Source organism: Capricornis sumatraensis, chromosome 8, assembly GCF_032405125.1.
Source record: "Capricornis sumatraensis isolate serow.1 chromosome 8, serow.2, whole genome shotgun sequence".
NCBI classification, from domain to species: Eukaryota; Metazoa; Chordata; class Mammalia; order Artiodactyla; family Bovidae; genus Capricornis; species Capricornis sumatraensis.
This window is the reverse complement of record NC_091076.1, coordinates 105691742-105708592: the sequence shown is the minus strand read 5'-3', so window position 1 is coordinate 105708592 and position 16851 is coordinate 105691742. Positions and strand designations below refer to the sequence as shown.

Here is a 16851-nt window from a genome sequence, read left to right as displayed (position 1 = left end):
TCTCTACCCTGTCCTCCCCTCCCTGGGGGGAAAATATTTACACAGAGTAGGAGACAAATTGGCTGACTGTCTTTAACTTATTTTTAAAACAAAACAAACAAGAAAAAAAAACACCACTCAGAAGCAACCCTCGAAATAAGGCAGAAGGCACTATGAAAAACAGCATGCTCAGGAACACCACTTGAAAGGGAAATGGATATAGAAAAGACACAGGTTTGGTGCCTGGCTCGCAGGAGGCCCTGGGGGGCACCAGCCCCTCCTGTCACCCCCACTCACGCCCTCCCTCCTCTAGCAGAAGCTGAAGGGCAGGGGCCGCCTGCTCCTGTGTGTATATAAAACGCAGAACACGGGAGCGGCTGTTCTGTCTTCCCAACTAAAACAGACATTTTGCATAGAGAAAATATCAGCCCACGTGGTTTCTTTTCTTTTATTATTGGCATCAGCTAGGACTATATGTGGCAGTAAATGTCATGCATTGATGGACAGAAGAGGAAAAAGGATGAAAAAAGGACAGAGGAGGAAGAGCAGGAGCAGCAGTGAAAATCTGTAATAAAAACTCTTTTCTTAATTTATAGGTAAGTTTTGGCATTGTTATATCCAACTCCCCCTCCCACCCCCCCCACCGAGTTCCAACCAAAGTGAGCCGGTCACCAGGTGACCCAGCCAGGTGCTCTGAGCTCCCTCACAGGCTGCTGACAGAGGCAGCTCGTGGGTTTAATTCTTTTGTGTGTGTTTAAAATTTTTTGCTTTCTTTAAATAATCTCTTGACTCTTAGACGTTCCGGTTCACAGGGGTGACGTAATTGCGTGGGAACATGCCGGTCTGCCCGTGGCAAGCCCCTTTCCACCAGTTGGGGTCTGAGTTATCCATGACGTGGATAAAGTCTCCCCGACGGAATCCCAGCTCTCCATCCTCCTGGGGGTCAAAGTCAAAGAGGGCTTGGACGTATGTCGGCTGCTGCAGAAGAGGGCAGGGAGAAAACACATTGCACCCTTGACCGTGGCCAGCCCCCTGGAAGCGGACCAGTGACGGGGAAACGAACGCGGGCAGCCTTTCCACACCTTCTGAAATAACCCCTCATTTCTCCTCCCCCTCCACAAATCTTATGGAGTTTACTCCGGCGGGGGGGTGGGGGGGGGTGTTTGTAATCTTTCACCAATGATGGAAACCACTGCAGGGTCCCCACTGCGGTGGCCAGCCTCGCCCCAGCATCCAGCAGCAGGTACTGCTTCAGGAAAGAACTGCAGAAGCAGCCCCTGGAGCTTTGCTTACAATCCCAGGTGAGGAAATGTTTCAGTTCCATCACTGTGTCACTTAGGGAAAGCCGAAAGGATAAAGCTTGTACACAACAGGGTGGTGCTAACCAGTACATGAGGCGTAGGACTTCAGCTGTGAGTGTGGCCCCCACCCCCTTGCAGGTGTGACTTTCCTCACAGTCTACTTCCAGGCAAAGTGTGTGTGAGCGTGTGTTAAAGACCCTCGTCCTAGAGACACAGGGTAACTTTTGCAACACACTGCTTCACAGAAGCAGACTCTGGGAAATGCAAAACTGTTTCAAATCCAAATCTTTAACATGAGTTAATAATGAGCATAGAAGGCCTTGAAGTAACCCTTCAAAAAACAAACAAACAAAACACACCTGCTTGCCTAAGGAGCTATTCTTAATTGCTTAAGAATGATCCCAACCTCTCTTCTGAGGCTTACCTGTGGCACCTGCTCTATGTCCCGGAGAAATATCTGCTGGTTTCTGGAGACGGATGTAGATCTGTGATAATCTACCAGCTCATTCAAAGAGTTGAACTTGACCACCCAGAGGAAATACTTTCCAGCCCCATCTCGGAGCACCTTGAAGTGCTGTACATCATTTCCAAACCTGGGGAGGGGCAGAGGATACACGTGAGACGGGGCCAGAGGGCTCTGTCCTGGCTGCCCAGGGGCCACCTGCCCATCGAGCAGGATCCCTGGAGACCTGGTGTCTCGGCCACGCCCTCCCAGGCTGAGGAGACCAGGACTGCAGCACAACTTGACTCCCTAGTGGGTGGAGAGTGCCCTGAGACCCTCCATCAGGATGATGACTGCCAGCGACAACAGGAAGAATCCTCGCCGGACAGGAAGCCCTATTAACCTAATTCTGAAGACATCTGTTAAAAAAAAAAAAGCCCCAACCTACAGAATGCTTCTACATGCCCTGGACTGTGCCAAATGAAAAAAAAGAACTGAAATCCTGTGTGACATCTGAAGACTACAAAAGGTAGGATAAGAAATGAGGTGAGAAAAGGAGGGATTGGACACACTTCCAACAATTCTCCTATAACTGGGAACAATTTAAAGTTGTGTTTTCTAATCAGGGATTTTAGTTCTACACACGCTGAAAAGATCTCAGAAGAAAAGGACATGTAGGGACAATAAATAAAGGCCCAGGCACCTCCTCACCCCCCAAAGGCTTCTCTACCACCTGGAGAAATGACAAGTGGTTTCTCTACAATGGCCCAGAAAAACAGCATGACCTGGTTGAGTGGGAATGGCCCACCACCATCATGCTCTCTGCCTTGAACATCAGCTCAAGCAAGAGCCCACCTGTCCTGCTCTCTGCTGAGTCCTCAAGGTCCCCACTGGCATCCAAAGATGCTCTATGAACATCTGTTAAATGAACAAATGGGAGCCTCGTCCTCCCATCATCCGTGTTAAAGGGAAACTACTTCTTAAAACCAACCCAGCAGGTGGCAGCACTGAGCTTGAAGGCAGTCACTGCGTACAGGCACAAAGAGCTTAGAAGCTGCACTGCTAGTTCATGAGAAAAAAGGTGGATGAGCAAGAAAGCTTTACTGAAGAAGGACATATTTAAGTGGCACTTCTGGGCTCAGGGAAGCCCTCTACTGCTGTGCATAGCACGTGGCTTCTGAAAGGGGTACAGGGTCCCTGATGGGGTGAGCTGTTAACGACAGGAGTCTTTCCACCACAGATGCCCAACACCTTGAAAACTTGAGGCTGTGGATTCTTGAACCTCCTTGGCTCGGGAGCTTGTGTTATTAAGAGGTGGTTATGACACCTGTTTCAAGTTTTATTTCTAAAGCAAGGAAAACATGAGCTCTTTAAAGATTTTATTTGATAAAAATGGGAGCTTTCCAGCAGCCACCTGGCGAGTATGGGCAGGGATCACGGTCATCAGACAACTAAACGTGAACAGCCAGGGGCTTGTGGGCACCAGTCAAGGATTAACTGCCTGTACCTCGTCTTCCACAGCTGGGTTTATCCTTGGGTCTGTGTAAGGCGTAAGAAAGAGAAGGAAACGCAAGTTAATAAGAAGCATAAAAACCCTGCCAGCTCAAGGTGTCCTCGCCCACCAGATGCTCGTTTGCATGCGTGTAGTCAGGCGCGTCAGAAAGCCACTGTTCTGCGCGTGTGGGACTGAGGGGCACACGGGAAGCCTCTGCACCTTCCACTCAACTTTGCAGTGAACATAAATTCTGCTCTTTAGAAAAGTAAAGCCTGTAAGAAAAAAGAAAAGCCACTGCTAGAAGAGGAAAGCTGATCATTAGAGGGCTTGATTTTTTTCACGATGGGACTAAAACCAAACTATACTGGAAATGTAGCTGAGAATACTGAAAACGTTACCTGAAACCACCTCCCACATCTTCACAGAGAAAAGGAACACAAAAATTTTTCGATTTAAACCTACAGTAAAAAAAACCCCAACACTTTAACCGCACATTTGGTCCTAAAATGAAACAAGATATTGAGTTGATTTCTGAAACTGAAAAATCTTGATATCATTCGTAAATGGCAAATAAACTGTTTTACAGTCTTCATTTTTAATGTATATTAAAGTGACCTGAGTTTTAATTTAATCAGCCCCTCATCACATAAACGATGAGGTCATCAGTAAGATTTCTGGGGTGGGGGTGGGGTCAGGGCAGGTTTCCTGTATGTGACCTAGAAATGGACAGAGTCAAAACACATATGGAAAGGACAACTGGAGTCAAAATCCTTGTGTCGTGGGTGGGGAGTGATTAGCTTAGAATTCTCAAAGTTCCAGTTTATATTCTCCATGATCCCCACAGTGGTATGACTCCCTGCCTTCCCCCACTGCCTATCAGCTCCCTTCCACATTTAAATTTACCCCTGGGTAAAGCAAAAAGCCCCCAAACTCCTGTGGTCGACTTTTGCTGATGCTGGCAGCCTTTGGCTGGACACCTGGAAAAGGTGCACGAGGCAGCTGACCTGATGACCAGCTGCTGTCAGAGAGGGTGGTGGGGAGCACTGCAGGCTGATGGGGACAGGGAGCAGTAACAAGTGCTTCCTCTCTGACGCTCAGCTGCTCGGCGACTGCTGCTGCTAAGTCGCTTCAGTTGTGTCCGACTCTGTGCAACCCCACAGACGGCAGCCCACCAGGCTCCTCCGTCCATGGGATTTGCCAGGCAAGAGTACTGGAGCGGGGTGCCATTGCCTTCCCCAATGCATGAAAGTGAAAAGTGAAAGTGAAGTCGCTCAGTCGTGTCCGACCCTCAGGGACCCCATGGACTGCAGCCCACCAGGCTCCTCTGCCCATGGGATTTTCCAGGTAAGAGTACTCCACACGGGAACCTAAATCTAGTGCTGCGAGAGAGAACTTTTAAGAGGAGCCAGAGATGAGGACTTTAATATACAGTTTTCCGATTTAAAACAGGCTGTTTAGACGAAACCTCTCCTAGGTTGCCACCTTCAGTATGTGGAGCCAGACACCTGGCCCCTGGTTTCACAATGTCCATCAGCTGGAGACAGGATTCCAGGCAGTCAGAGCAGGAAATACTTACTTGACGGAGAGGGAGAAATCCCCAGGAGCACTCTCGCTCTCTCGGATAAGAAAGGCCCCATCATGCCGCTGTTTGCTGAGCATTTCTTCTGCTTTGGCTCTGGGGATTTTGCCAAAAAACCACCTAAGGAAGGAAGGCAAGCCAGTCAACATCTGCTTCCCCACAAAGAAACGGGATGTCCAGCCTCCCAAACGTAACAGCACACTCCTCGCCATGGGAAGGGCCTCCCTCTCAGCCCTCCTGTCAGCACACGCCCGTCCCGGCTTGCGAGGGGTACTGTCTCCTCCCTTCCCCACTCTCCAGAAAGTGACTCATAAGACACGATCGTGGGCCACTCTCTACAGAGGAAGACACTTAAAGATGGGCCTCCTGAGCCAAAGCGCAGTGGGCCCCTGGCTGACTCATCAGCAAGGCACCGGGGAAAGCCCAGATCTACTGACTGGAGCACAGAATGAACCACTTAAGGTGAGACAGGCCTTCCTGCAGCCTCGACAGTGGGATGAAGAGAAGGCGGGGCAGGAAAGCTGGGAGGCCCAGAAGCTGGGCCACTTCTAAGGGTACCAAGGGGAGAGGCTGGGGCTGGGGGCGAGCAGCCCCAGCAGGCAGCTGTGGCTGATGCTCCTTTCAAGGCCTCTCTCTGCCGTCACGGCTCAGAGGTTGGTTTTCAGGAACCACCAGGAATGCTATGGTCTACCCGGTGCAGAGCTAGCTCGTTGCATTTGGAGCAAGTTACAGTCTCCTCTCCCAGTGCTGATTCACTGGGGTCACAAGAAAAAGTGGGTGAAGTCATGGAAAAGGGCAGGAGTGGCTGGGGCGGGCAGGAGGAAGAGGAGAAATCTCTGAAACAGCTTCAGGTCACAGGCGCCTCACTTCTCACAGGAAAGCCACAACGAATTAGGACAGATGACTGTGAAAACAGGGTTCTCTCTGCAGAGCTGTCTTTACTGTTGTTATTTAAAAAAAAGCAACTGACACCACTTGTAGCTGATAAAGACCTACTCGCTTCATCTGACTAACATGCATTAAATGTGCAAACTAGAATAACACAGGCAGCGAAGGGTCCTTTAAAGTTATACATCTAACATATATCTATCTTATAAGCAACTGCATGCAAGATGTCTCTGAAATAACTGTCATTACTGTTCAGTCGCTAAGTCACGCCTGACTCTCTGCAACCCCATGGACTGTAGCACGCCAGCCTTCCCTGTCTGCCGCTATCTGCCGGAGTCTGCTCAAGTTCATGTCCATTGAGTTGGCGATGCTATTTAACCACCTCATCCTCTGCCGTCCTCTTCTCCTTGTGCCTTCAATCTGAAATAATACACTCTGCTAAAATTCAAAGAGAACGATGGGAGCTGCCGGGAAGGGTGCATTCAGAAGCTGCCATTAGTGACTTTAAACAGGCCTGAAATCTGCAGCCCTGTGTCTACCTCATTGGAGGCAATGCACTGCCAAGCTGCTGGGGAGCTGGTACCCCCTATCTTCCCGTGCCTACAAAGAACTCGAGGGTGAGTCCTCCAGTGCCTGGAAGGAAAGCCACACCAGAGAAATCAGGCAGCCACACAGCAGAATGACGGCCAGCCAGGAAAGGACAGCTCCCAGTGCTGCGCCCTTGTAGGTACTTTCTGGTTTGGTCTGTGCTCTTGGGTAGACAGTGCACATGCCCTCGGCAGTCCTTGGGCTAAGAGGTAGGCAGAGTGAAGCTCAACTCTTTCTTCATAGACTGCCAGCCATCTTCCCACCAGGCAGGCATTTTCCTTTCTGTCTTCCTTTTTTAAGGTATAAGTAATGGATCTAAATTAAAGTAGCTTAGATGTGCGTGAAATAAAAATAAAAAGCAAGACTTTTCTCCCAAACTCCCCAGAGGCAGTGATTGTTGGCAGGTAGGTGTGTGTGTGTGTTTAGACCTTCCCCTTATGGTGCACGGTGATACAGATACAGAGGAAGTGTTTTTTTGCTCCCAGCTTGAAAGTAACTAATTTTTATTTTCAAATTGAAAAAAAAAAAGCTGTAGTGATGCAAAGTACTGATTGGAATTTTTACAAAGTAAACACACTTTTTATTAAGTACCCCGACTGAAAGATATTAGTTGGGGAGTTTGGTGTCTGCTCCTATTTTCACTAAACACCCCCGCAACCTCCACCAAGAGAAAGGATGTCTTACAATAGAAGGGATATGATGCTACGTGAGGAAAAGCTGTCACTCTCAGTTAAAACATTTAATACTATGTACACTTCCTTAGCATTTCACATTATTTATAACTAACTTCTTTCAATGGTGATATCTGGGCTTTCCAGGTGGCTCAGTGGTAAAGCATTCATTTGCCAATGCAAGACACACACACAGGAGACTCGGGTTCAATCCCTGGATCAGGAAGATCCCCTGGAGGAGGAAATGGCAACTCACTCCAGTATTCTTGCCTGAAAAGTTCCATGGCCTGAGGAGCCTGGAGGGCTACAGTCCATGGGTCACAAAGAATCGGACATGACTGAGCATGCATGCAATGAAAGGTGATATTTATGTGGAATTATATGGCTATGGTCAAACTGTTTAAACTTTTTTAAAAATATGGGTTTATGCTATAATACCATGGGAAGAAGCAGCTTATTTCCAATTCAAGTCTATATTACATCCCATAGGCACACATCCACAGGCATTTAATGTGAAGAGCATATATTTGGATCCACCCCAGTATATACAACTCACGCTGCAACACTAATGCCAACAATCATTTCGCAGTCTGTGTTTAATTTGTTAGCTCAAACGCTGTATTAGGTCATACTCCATTTTAAACTTCCCTCTTCCTCCCTAACAAAAACTTTAAAAAGGGGGAGAGAGGGGACGGGGAGGGAGAGTGTTCCATGCCCTCCCACAGCTCTGAAGCCAACTCTGACCCTGTGCTGCTGGGCATCCATTCACAGGGCAGCTCTGCCTCGTGAAACAGGCCTAAGAGGCCAACCACACCCCCTGGTTCAGGGTCGTGGTCTTTTCTGTACTATGGTTTCTTTTTTCAGAGCTCGGATGGATGAGCATTGCTTGCCTTCCAGTCAGTCTGGGAAGGAAAGCACCACGGGGCCTGGACTCGATGCTTCCTGATCAATTATTATTCCGAAGTTCCCTATAGTGGGGAGACAGGAGCAGGCATGAGAGTGGTTTTTTCAACCATCAGGCCAGTAACCGCAGCTATCCTAGGAGGATGGCCTTTTCCTATGTTTTCAACAGTCAGATCTGAAATGCCTAAGTCACCTGAAACAATCTGAAGAAAAACAAAGATTTAGAGCCGCAGACAGTTTATTTAATATAAAAAATTACAGCCTGCTGTTCTGCTAAAATTTCCCTTCAGCCTGGAAATACGAAAATGAAAGGGAACTTAAGTTGATTTTGTTATCACTGGATCTACTGCTGAAGTCAGCAAACTATGTATGACCCTTGGCCTAAATCTATCTGAGTTTGGTATGACTTACTAAGACTATTTTAAAAATTTTAAGAGTTATTTTAAAAAATTCAAACAAAGATGAATACGTGACATGACAGAGACTGCACATGGCCCTAAGGCTTAAAATATTTATTATCCAGCCCTTCACAGAAAAGCTTGAGCAAATCCTGGATCTCTTGAGGCAGGACTGCAGGAGCAGACGTGCACATTTTTGGCTTGCGTGGACCAAGAGGTAGGAAGCCCTGTGTGACTCCCAGTGACTACTCCCCAAGTGCTTTTCCTGAGGGGTATATTCTGTGATGCAGTCCGTGAAAAGCCCACACAGTCCCCAAAGCAACTATGGAACCTAAGTGGCCACAAGAATGCAGAAGTGTGCTTAGCACATGTCCCAGGAATCTGTAATGATCTGCCTGTCTTTTGGAGTATCTTGGATAGTACTACTTGCACCAACATTTTAGTAACCCAGGCATCAGTTCAGTTGCTCAATCGTGTCCGACTCTTTGAGACCCCATGAATCACAGCACGCTGGGCCTCCCTGTCTATCGCCAACCCCCGGAATCCAACCAAACCAGTGTTCATTGTGTTGGTGATGCCATCCAGCCATCTCATCCTCTGTCGTCCCCTTCTCCTCCTGCCCCCAATCTTTCCCAGCATGAGGGTCTTTGCATACCTAAATGTTCAGTTCAGTTGCTCAGTCGTGTTAAAGTGTTAAATGTTAATGGCTAAATGTTAAAACTCGCCAACCTAATGTTACAGGGACCTCAAATGAGGGACGTTACCAGTCCATTGACAAGGCGCCAGGAATCTCTTCCATGGAATGCCTCTGAGTATTTAGTATTTTGGCTTTTATTGTCATGGACAAATTGGTCCCAGCCTTTCTGCAAGCATTTGGGTCTGAGCATCAAATTCAAAACTACTTACTGAGCTACTCTGTGCAGAAGCAAGGCATGAGTTGCAAGGGAGTATAAAAGCAGAAGACAAAAATTCCTCAAGGAATCTAGTATCTTTTTAGGGGAAGTGGGGAGAAATCAATCTCATATAGCTATAAAGATACAAGACAGTCCAAGTTTCAAACAAAAACTAGAAAAATGTCCTTCATAAATTAGACTGTTTGTCTCCTTGTAAATCATTCCATGAAACATTTAGTGAGCCATCAAAAGGTGCTGGGTTTTTTTTGAAGCATAAGCAGTTTCCTTGAAGACCCCACAGATGCTTCATTACAGACAGTTCTGTATCTATACAGAAGAGACATTAATAGGTTTCTTCCCATTGCCAAACTGAAGGGTAACCCACCCATCACTCTCCAGGTGATAGCTTCCTGGACGTGATCTCTCAAAGAACTTCCTATTAACTGTGTAGCCATTTTCTTATACTATAATTTAACTACAGAACCTAACTTCCCAGTACCAAGGTCGGTCTCTGCACGTAATGAGAACTGTGTAAGAGTTCAGTGACCATAACCTGAACCTGACAGATGGTTCAGGGGGAAGCTCCGGAGTCATTTGTTTTGTTCTATGGAAGGCAAAGCATCATCTTAGAGCTGACTCGGTTCATAAGGGCGCATTTAAGTCCCTTCACTTGCTGGAAAAAGGAGTACATCTGTGGGGAGAAACTCACATTGCTCTATAGTTTTCTACACTGATCGTCTTTTATAAAGAGAACTATATTTATACATCGGGAGCTTAGGATGTACACACACTACTGTATGTAAGACAGATAACCAACGAGGACCTACAGTATAAGACGGAACTCTACTCACTATTCTGTGATAACCTTTATGAAAAAAGAGTCTAAAAACTAACACAATATTGTAACTCAACTACACTCCAATAAACTATTTAAAAAGACGAGAACTATATTCATAAGTTAGTCATTTTAAAACTGAAATACTGGAAGCTTCTCAATTTGCAGGACAGAGGGCAATGCACTATGCCATGGTCAAGGCCCTTGTGCACTCTATGGCACCTGGGTAAGATGACGTGAGGTCTGTATAAGACAAGCGGAGGTTAAGATCTTTGCTCCAGTATCTGGGGGAAGAGAAGCACCAGGACACATCACCACAGTGAGAGTGAGGGAGAGGGGCAAATGGGCAGCCGTCTAAGAGTCTTCTTTACCATTCTGTTGTTCAAACAAGTAGGAAAGATCTACCACTTCTCTCTGTCTCAGCGGCATTCTCACCTGAGCACTGAAAGTCTCTGTTCTCCCTGACATATAAGAAAACGACTGTGTCTGAGGCAGGAGCAGAGAGGATGCAAGATGGGGGAGAGAAGGGTGGGAGGGAAGTGGCCTGTAAGGGCTCCCAGGACCCCACCCTGTCACATAGCAACATAAAAGGTTCTGGAATTAAAAACAAAATTTTCCCCACTGTTCTCAGCAGCCTGTTGTTTTCTCTGAAGTGGGAACACTCAAATGGAGGCTAGGGCAGTGATTATAGTAACACTGACCGAGACCCAGTTACAGGCCCGGTACTGTGCTCTGGTGGTATCAAGATTATTAAGACATGGTCCCACAGGAAAATCAAACATACCAATACAAAACCATGTGACAAGTACCTCTTCTAAAAACTCAAAAAGCGCAGAATCTGGCATTTTTTGCCGAATGCAAAACACATCTGGCACCAAGCGTTTCATAGAATAATAATTACGGACCTAACTTTTATCATTTGCAGATCATTGACAATTATCACTGAAAACATAGACAATTAGTGACTATTATGCTCTCATTATATACTCTTACGAACATGGAAAATCAAGGTGCTTTGTTAATTCCCTGGGAAAACAGAGTAAAAAGCATGATATCCATCCCGATGATCTCAATTTTAGAAACAAGCAGGCGTGTCTGACCGTGGATGGTCAAGCAGAGCCCAACTTACGGATGTGGTTTCATTTCTATGTAGTTCTTGGGGATGAAGCCGTCTTTCCCATTGAGCTCTGCCTTGTACCAGTTCTGATCACATTCTTCATTCAAAACCTGAAAATAATTCAAACAAGGAGAGAAAACAGTCATTTCCTTTTCACTCTTGGGTGGGAAGCCATGAGGGTGATTATGGTGCCTTTTGGGTTTGTTTGTAAACGGTGTTCTTTTGGAGTATGATCACATGGACGCCGAACTTGTGATTTCCAACAAGCCGAGTTATGGCAACTTAAAAAGAGCTGTCTCTGGAAATGAGAAGTTCAGGCTCCTAAAAATCTAGCATTAGTGCCTCAGCAGAAACGGAAAGGGAGGGAAAAATAAGGTGAGTTTCTGTGAGGAGATTCTGGAGGGCAGCAGGCCAGAGAGCGAAGGCACGGGGAGGTGTGCCTGCACAGGTGGGCGGCAGCAGAGCGCGCTGAGGCCTGTCCAGGGGTCTTCAGGCAGATTTCCACCACAAGACCCCACCCAGGGCTCTCCCCATACTGTCTCTGGGTTACCCCAAGTGTGGGTCAGCCACCGGCACGCCGCCACCTGCAGGCACCGCTACGTGCCCTTGTACGCGAAAAACGTATTTTCATGAAGAAACACGGCAAGTCTTACTTCCCTTATCCTCAAGGGCAGTTAGAGAATGCTCAAAGCACACCAACCAGCCTAATTAGGGGAAAGACCCAGAGACCGTACAACTGAGCCACTGCATTCTACAAAGTGAAAACAGACCTAGAAATGTGACGTAATCCAAGGTTACGAGCTAGTGAAGACCACATAGATTTTCAGAACGCAAAGGAAGGTGCTCTCCAATACTGACATTTATATGGACAGGTCAGGCCAAGATACTGTCATCTGCAGAGTATTAAAAGAAGCAGAATAGAGCTAGGCACAGTATAAAATCCGCCCTCTGAATCCCAGATTTCTAACAAAAGGCAAAGGGTATAAGGCATTTTTAAAAACTATTAACTTAAAAAGAGAAACTGAAATGTGAGGCCAACTCCACAACGCGAACAAAGGAAAATGTTAATGAGTTGACTAGGACGGTGGTAGCTAATCTATCCTACGGAGCAAAATTCTAAAAGGAAGCTGGTAACAGTCTTTAAAAAATTATTTATTCATGATGCTGAACAATGCTGGGCTCACTGCCAATTTACAACCTGGGCTGCTTGGTGTACATGTAGCACTGGCATTTCAAAGTGAGACACAACTTTGGAAAGGACAGATGAGGCTGACAGATACCAACGAATGGTGAAGCTGCACTAAAGATGCCTCCCAGCGACTTCACTTCTGAAAGGAGGCTGCAACGGAGGAGTCTTACAAAGCTGGTGTCTACTTGCGATGCTGCCTAACCTGAAGTCCTCAGAGTCAGTCACTGAGCTAAGTGCACACAGGCCAAGGCAGCAAATCTTGCAAGGGCGGATATATGTGATAGCTGGGGAAAAAAAACAAAAACAAAAAAACCCCAGCTACTGGTAAATCCCATCAGACTCAGATGAAAACCTTTTTCTTTCCGTATTTTCCCTTAAATTTTTTTCAAAAACTGTACTGTGAACAGAGAAGTCATTCTGTTGCTAGGCAAGCATAAAGCACACACACACCCGGACACCAAGGACAACGGCTGGACAGAGAGGGGCTCCTGAGGTGCTCCCTGCCACAATGACATCAGTGTCTGGCCTTGAGCACCATGGCTAATCCACCCGGATCACAGAAGATTCCAGAGCACGAGAGCACCAGAGCAGAGGAGCTTCAGGCCAGGATTCTCATGTCTACCAAAGAGAAGGGCCGGGAGAAAAATGCAGTCTAGTAATTATCTCATAAAGCATCATGGCCTGTCTGGACCTAAAAACAGAGTAAGGTAAAAAAGGACAGTTTTAATTCGTGACTAATAACCCTGCAGCAAAGGTGCTACACACCAAGTTTTTGGAATTGTACATTCTTCTTGTAACCTAAGACAGAGGCAAACTTCCCCCTAAAAAAATGCCCACAACCCAACAACAAAGGAACCTCCAGGGCAACCCCCAGATTTGGCCCCACTTTTAGAATTACGGTTTTCTGCAGAACAAAATTAATAACTGTTGTTTAGTATGCTCTTCTTCCAAAAAGGTAGGGAAATATGGAACCAATACATTGAGATCATCATCATTACTTTGGCTGCAAGGCTTGTGAAATCTCAGTTCCCCAACCAGTGATGAACCTGGCCTCGGCAGTGAAAGCCCAGGATCCTGACCACTGGACCACCAGGAAGCTTCCCAACACTTAGATTATTTTTCATGTACTGTTTGGATACGGGAGGGTAAAATTTTAGTTCTCTGGAACATTCTAGTATCCAGAATACTGCTTTGCCAGAAAGCCCGGTGCTGCTGCGGTGTGTTTCTAAAGCTCCATACACGATAAATTCAGTGCAGACTCGTTCTGTAAGAGAAAGGGCCCTGCTAAGCCAGGGCCACAGAGAGCGAGGACCAAGGCTGCCACCCAGCAGGCCAGCAGCTTTCACAACTCAAACCAGGAAAGCCCAGATGGTATAATGTGAGAGCTGAAAGGAAATTTAAATGCTTGAGAGAGTGAAGGGCACAAATTGACACAAGTGAGTCTAAAGCAGAGCTGAGAAGGGCACCAGGACCAGACGCATCTGTGCCTACAGAGACCCTGCTGGATGTGCTGTGGCCCTAGATGAAGTTCCCGCCCTCCCCAAGTGATCTGCTCAAGCCCAGGCAGAGTTCTGAGAAGGAGCAGACTGCTCCTATCACCACTTCCCCGAAACGCAGGCAATTCACCCTTCACTCATTCATGACCTCTTAACAAAAGAGATGACTGAGTTCAACCACCACATTTTCATTCTGGTTTGAAAATTCCAAGGAATGTTTTTAGCTGTTACCCCATAGCTGCATGTTCTATGCCAACCCCCATATTCCCTCGAGTGATAACTCTGTAGCCATCAAAACACTTGGTTTAACGGAAGCAGACTGATCAAGAGATGGGATTATGAGAGGAGGAAGAGACAAGTTTTAGTGAAGCTTCCATTTGTTCTTCTGGTTGCAAAAAGACTGAAAGTAAGATCACAGTCACAATCAGGAAGAAAACTAAAAGATAAGGAATGGTCTGAGGTTTGCAAAGGAGAATTAAAACTACTGCAGTCTGTTCCATGGAAGGGACACAATGGCTGCTTTTGAGCTGTCGCTAAAGCTAAATTTCTCAACCTGCAAGCTGATAAACCTGGGTATATTCAGCCTGTCAAAATTCACTGAACTATGCACTTACGATACACAATTTTTCTATATGTATATCATACTTCAACTGAAAGAAATATTTCAGTCAAGAGAACAGTAATATTATAGTCCAATTTACTTGTAAGCAACACACACCAAGGCCTCATTCACCTCCAGGATAAACTTTTCACACCAAACATTCACAGGCGAGCAGAAAAGAACACAGTGAGGCTTCAGAAACCCCCGCCATGATAGCCTGACATCACTAACCTGTGAAAAAATTTAATTCCAGGAAATAAGAACTTTCTGCACAAATGATAACTCAGAGGATTCCACATGTTATACTTCTGCATATATATGTTTTATTGGAGTATAATTGCTTTACAGTGTTGGTAGTTCTGTTGTACAAAGTGAATCAGCTCAATGTATACATATATCCCCTCCCTCTTGAACCCCCCACCCCTTCTATATTAGATAATTCTGATAACATGATTCACTGTTGCCCCCACCCCACCCCCAATCTGAGACTATTCTAAAGGCAATGCAAATTTCCATTCATACTGCCAACTTAAAGGTTTCCAAATAGTTTAGAAAAGAAAGGAAAAAAAAAGCCAAAGGTCAAAGATTCAGGTCTCAGACCCCTTAGCATACACCTAATGCGACAGGATTTGACAGGCTCACACGGGTTCAAATTTCAGCTTCCCCAACAAGGAGCTGTGTGGCCTTGGGCAAACGACCACTTTCAAGACTTTGGTTTCCCATCTATAAAGCGGTGATAATACCTACCACTGAGAGGGTTTTCAGTGGTAAACGGCACTGCATTTCTATACAAATTACAGAAAAAAAGTTGTCTTTTAGGGAAATGGAAGATAAAGTTTGTTTATAGACTGCTGTATTTTGAAATATGGGGGGTATTTTCTTGCCTGAACACATCCAGTCATTTGTAAATAAATAAACAAAATAAGGAAACCATGATTTAAAAGAGACAAAAAAGCCGTGCAGTTCTAGAACAGTACCCATCAAAGCTTTCCATATTCATTCTAACAGCTTGCATGGGGTTCAACACTTCCTCAGGGAAAAATTATCCAGTTTTGTATCCGTTTGTGAAGCAATGTATAAGAGAGAGCATTTGTAAAAAAAAAAAAAAAAGAAAGAAAGAAACGATTACATATTTAAGCTCCTTCACCACATAAAAATAAAAATACCAGTACAGCTGGTCCCTGCTTTACAGAAATTCTACATAAGGAAGTGAGGTTTCCCAGCTCGTTAAAGATCAGCCAATCCCACTCAGGCAACACTGAAATACTGCCCTGACATGAAGACAATGTAAAGAGCTATGGAGATCCTACCACATAATTTCAAACACACACACACACACAGGCTTTTTTAAAGATTATAACCCGAAGAACAACTGTACACCGCCCTGGCTAGGGTAACAGTACTGGGACAGCCATTTAAAATCAGTTCTCTTCAGCCTGTTACATATTTTATTAGAAACTCTTAGGATGCTCTTCAGCCTCTCAGACTCCTTTAGTATGGATGACGGTGTCGGCCTCAAACTACACTGATTCATTCTGAACACTTTAAATAAGTGCTCTACAATCACCAGCTCCATCTGTTACAGTTTTTGCTCAACATGAAAAACATCTTGGCTACGCTGCTTGCTCTACTGTGTGCCAAATCATGAAAAACACCCACACTGTAGACGAGTTACTCTGAATTTTAATGATGAGATGATCAACTTATACGTAGTTTAATAATTAAGGCTCCTGGCCCCACAGAAACCTAAGTTGCTCATGTAAGCGCACAGAGCAACAGCCCTCAAATTCGCGGCAGGCCAGTCTCCATAATGGAAGCCTACACCTCCGTAAAGACACAGCAGTACCTTTCAACCCCATCAAGACAGCTGACAGGTAGTGGGCCCTTAAAGACCAGAAAGCTGAGAAGTGCATATATGAAGTTTTAAAGCTCTCTCAATTTTGGCAGATTTATAAAAATGTGTGTAAACACCAAATTATGTTTTATTAAAAGAAAATCTATTCATTTAAAAAAGTATTCATGTAATGATATCACATCGAGGGGGTATTTCTGCTTTATGGTGATGATCTCTTTCAACAGAAGTATAATATCTGTGCCAGGAAATGTGTTTTTTATTCCCTTTGAATTGGATATTTCCAGAAGATTCATTTCTTTGGGGATCAAGAAGCCCTAAATTCTTTTTACATTACTTTCCTTTTAAGAAAGGATTCTATTTACCAAACTAAAGAAATCCTAAGGGCATTTGTTGATCAACTTTACTTTCTGACCACCAGAGACACAGGCATGCTAGGTTTTGCCCAGAAAACCCCCAAACCTTCCACTGGTAAAAATCACTCATCGCTTGTATAATCCCACTTGAATACAACCACTAACGTGGTGCCTTTTCTCCTGTTGTCCAAGAGAGGTCTCGCTACCCTCCCTGCAGCTGCTATGAACGGGGATCAGTTCAAAAGAGAAATACTGGTGAATCAAGAGG

At 45.5% G+C, this 16851-nt stretch overlaps 1 protein-coding gene across 1 annotated transcript in view; it reads right to left on the bottom strand.

Annotated features, from left to right (window-relative positions):
• Positions 1 to 635: 635 nt before the first annotated feature.
• The window catches only part of GRB2 (growth factor receptor bound protein 2), a 64163-nt gene continuing 47947 nt past the window's right edge, over positions 636 to 16851 (bottom strand). Inside the window, exons 3-6 of the mRNA XM_068976817.1 lie at positions 11102 to 11199; positions 4794 to 4916; positions 1705 to 1873; positions 636 to 957 (exon numbers count right to left, since the gene is read on the bottom strand). Coding sequence (XP_068832918.1) covers positions 772 to 957; positions 1705 to 1873; positions 4794 to 4916; positions 11102 to 11199 — 576 coding nt within the window. The 3' untranslated portion in view covers positions 636 to 771. The remainder of the gene's footprint in view (positions 958 to 1704; positions 1874 to 4793; positions 4917 to 11101; positions 11200 to 16851) is intronic.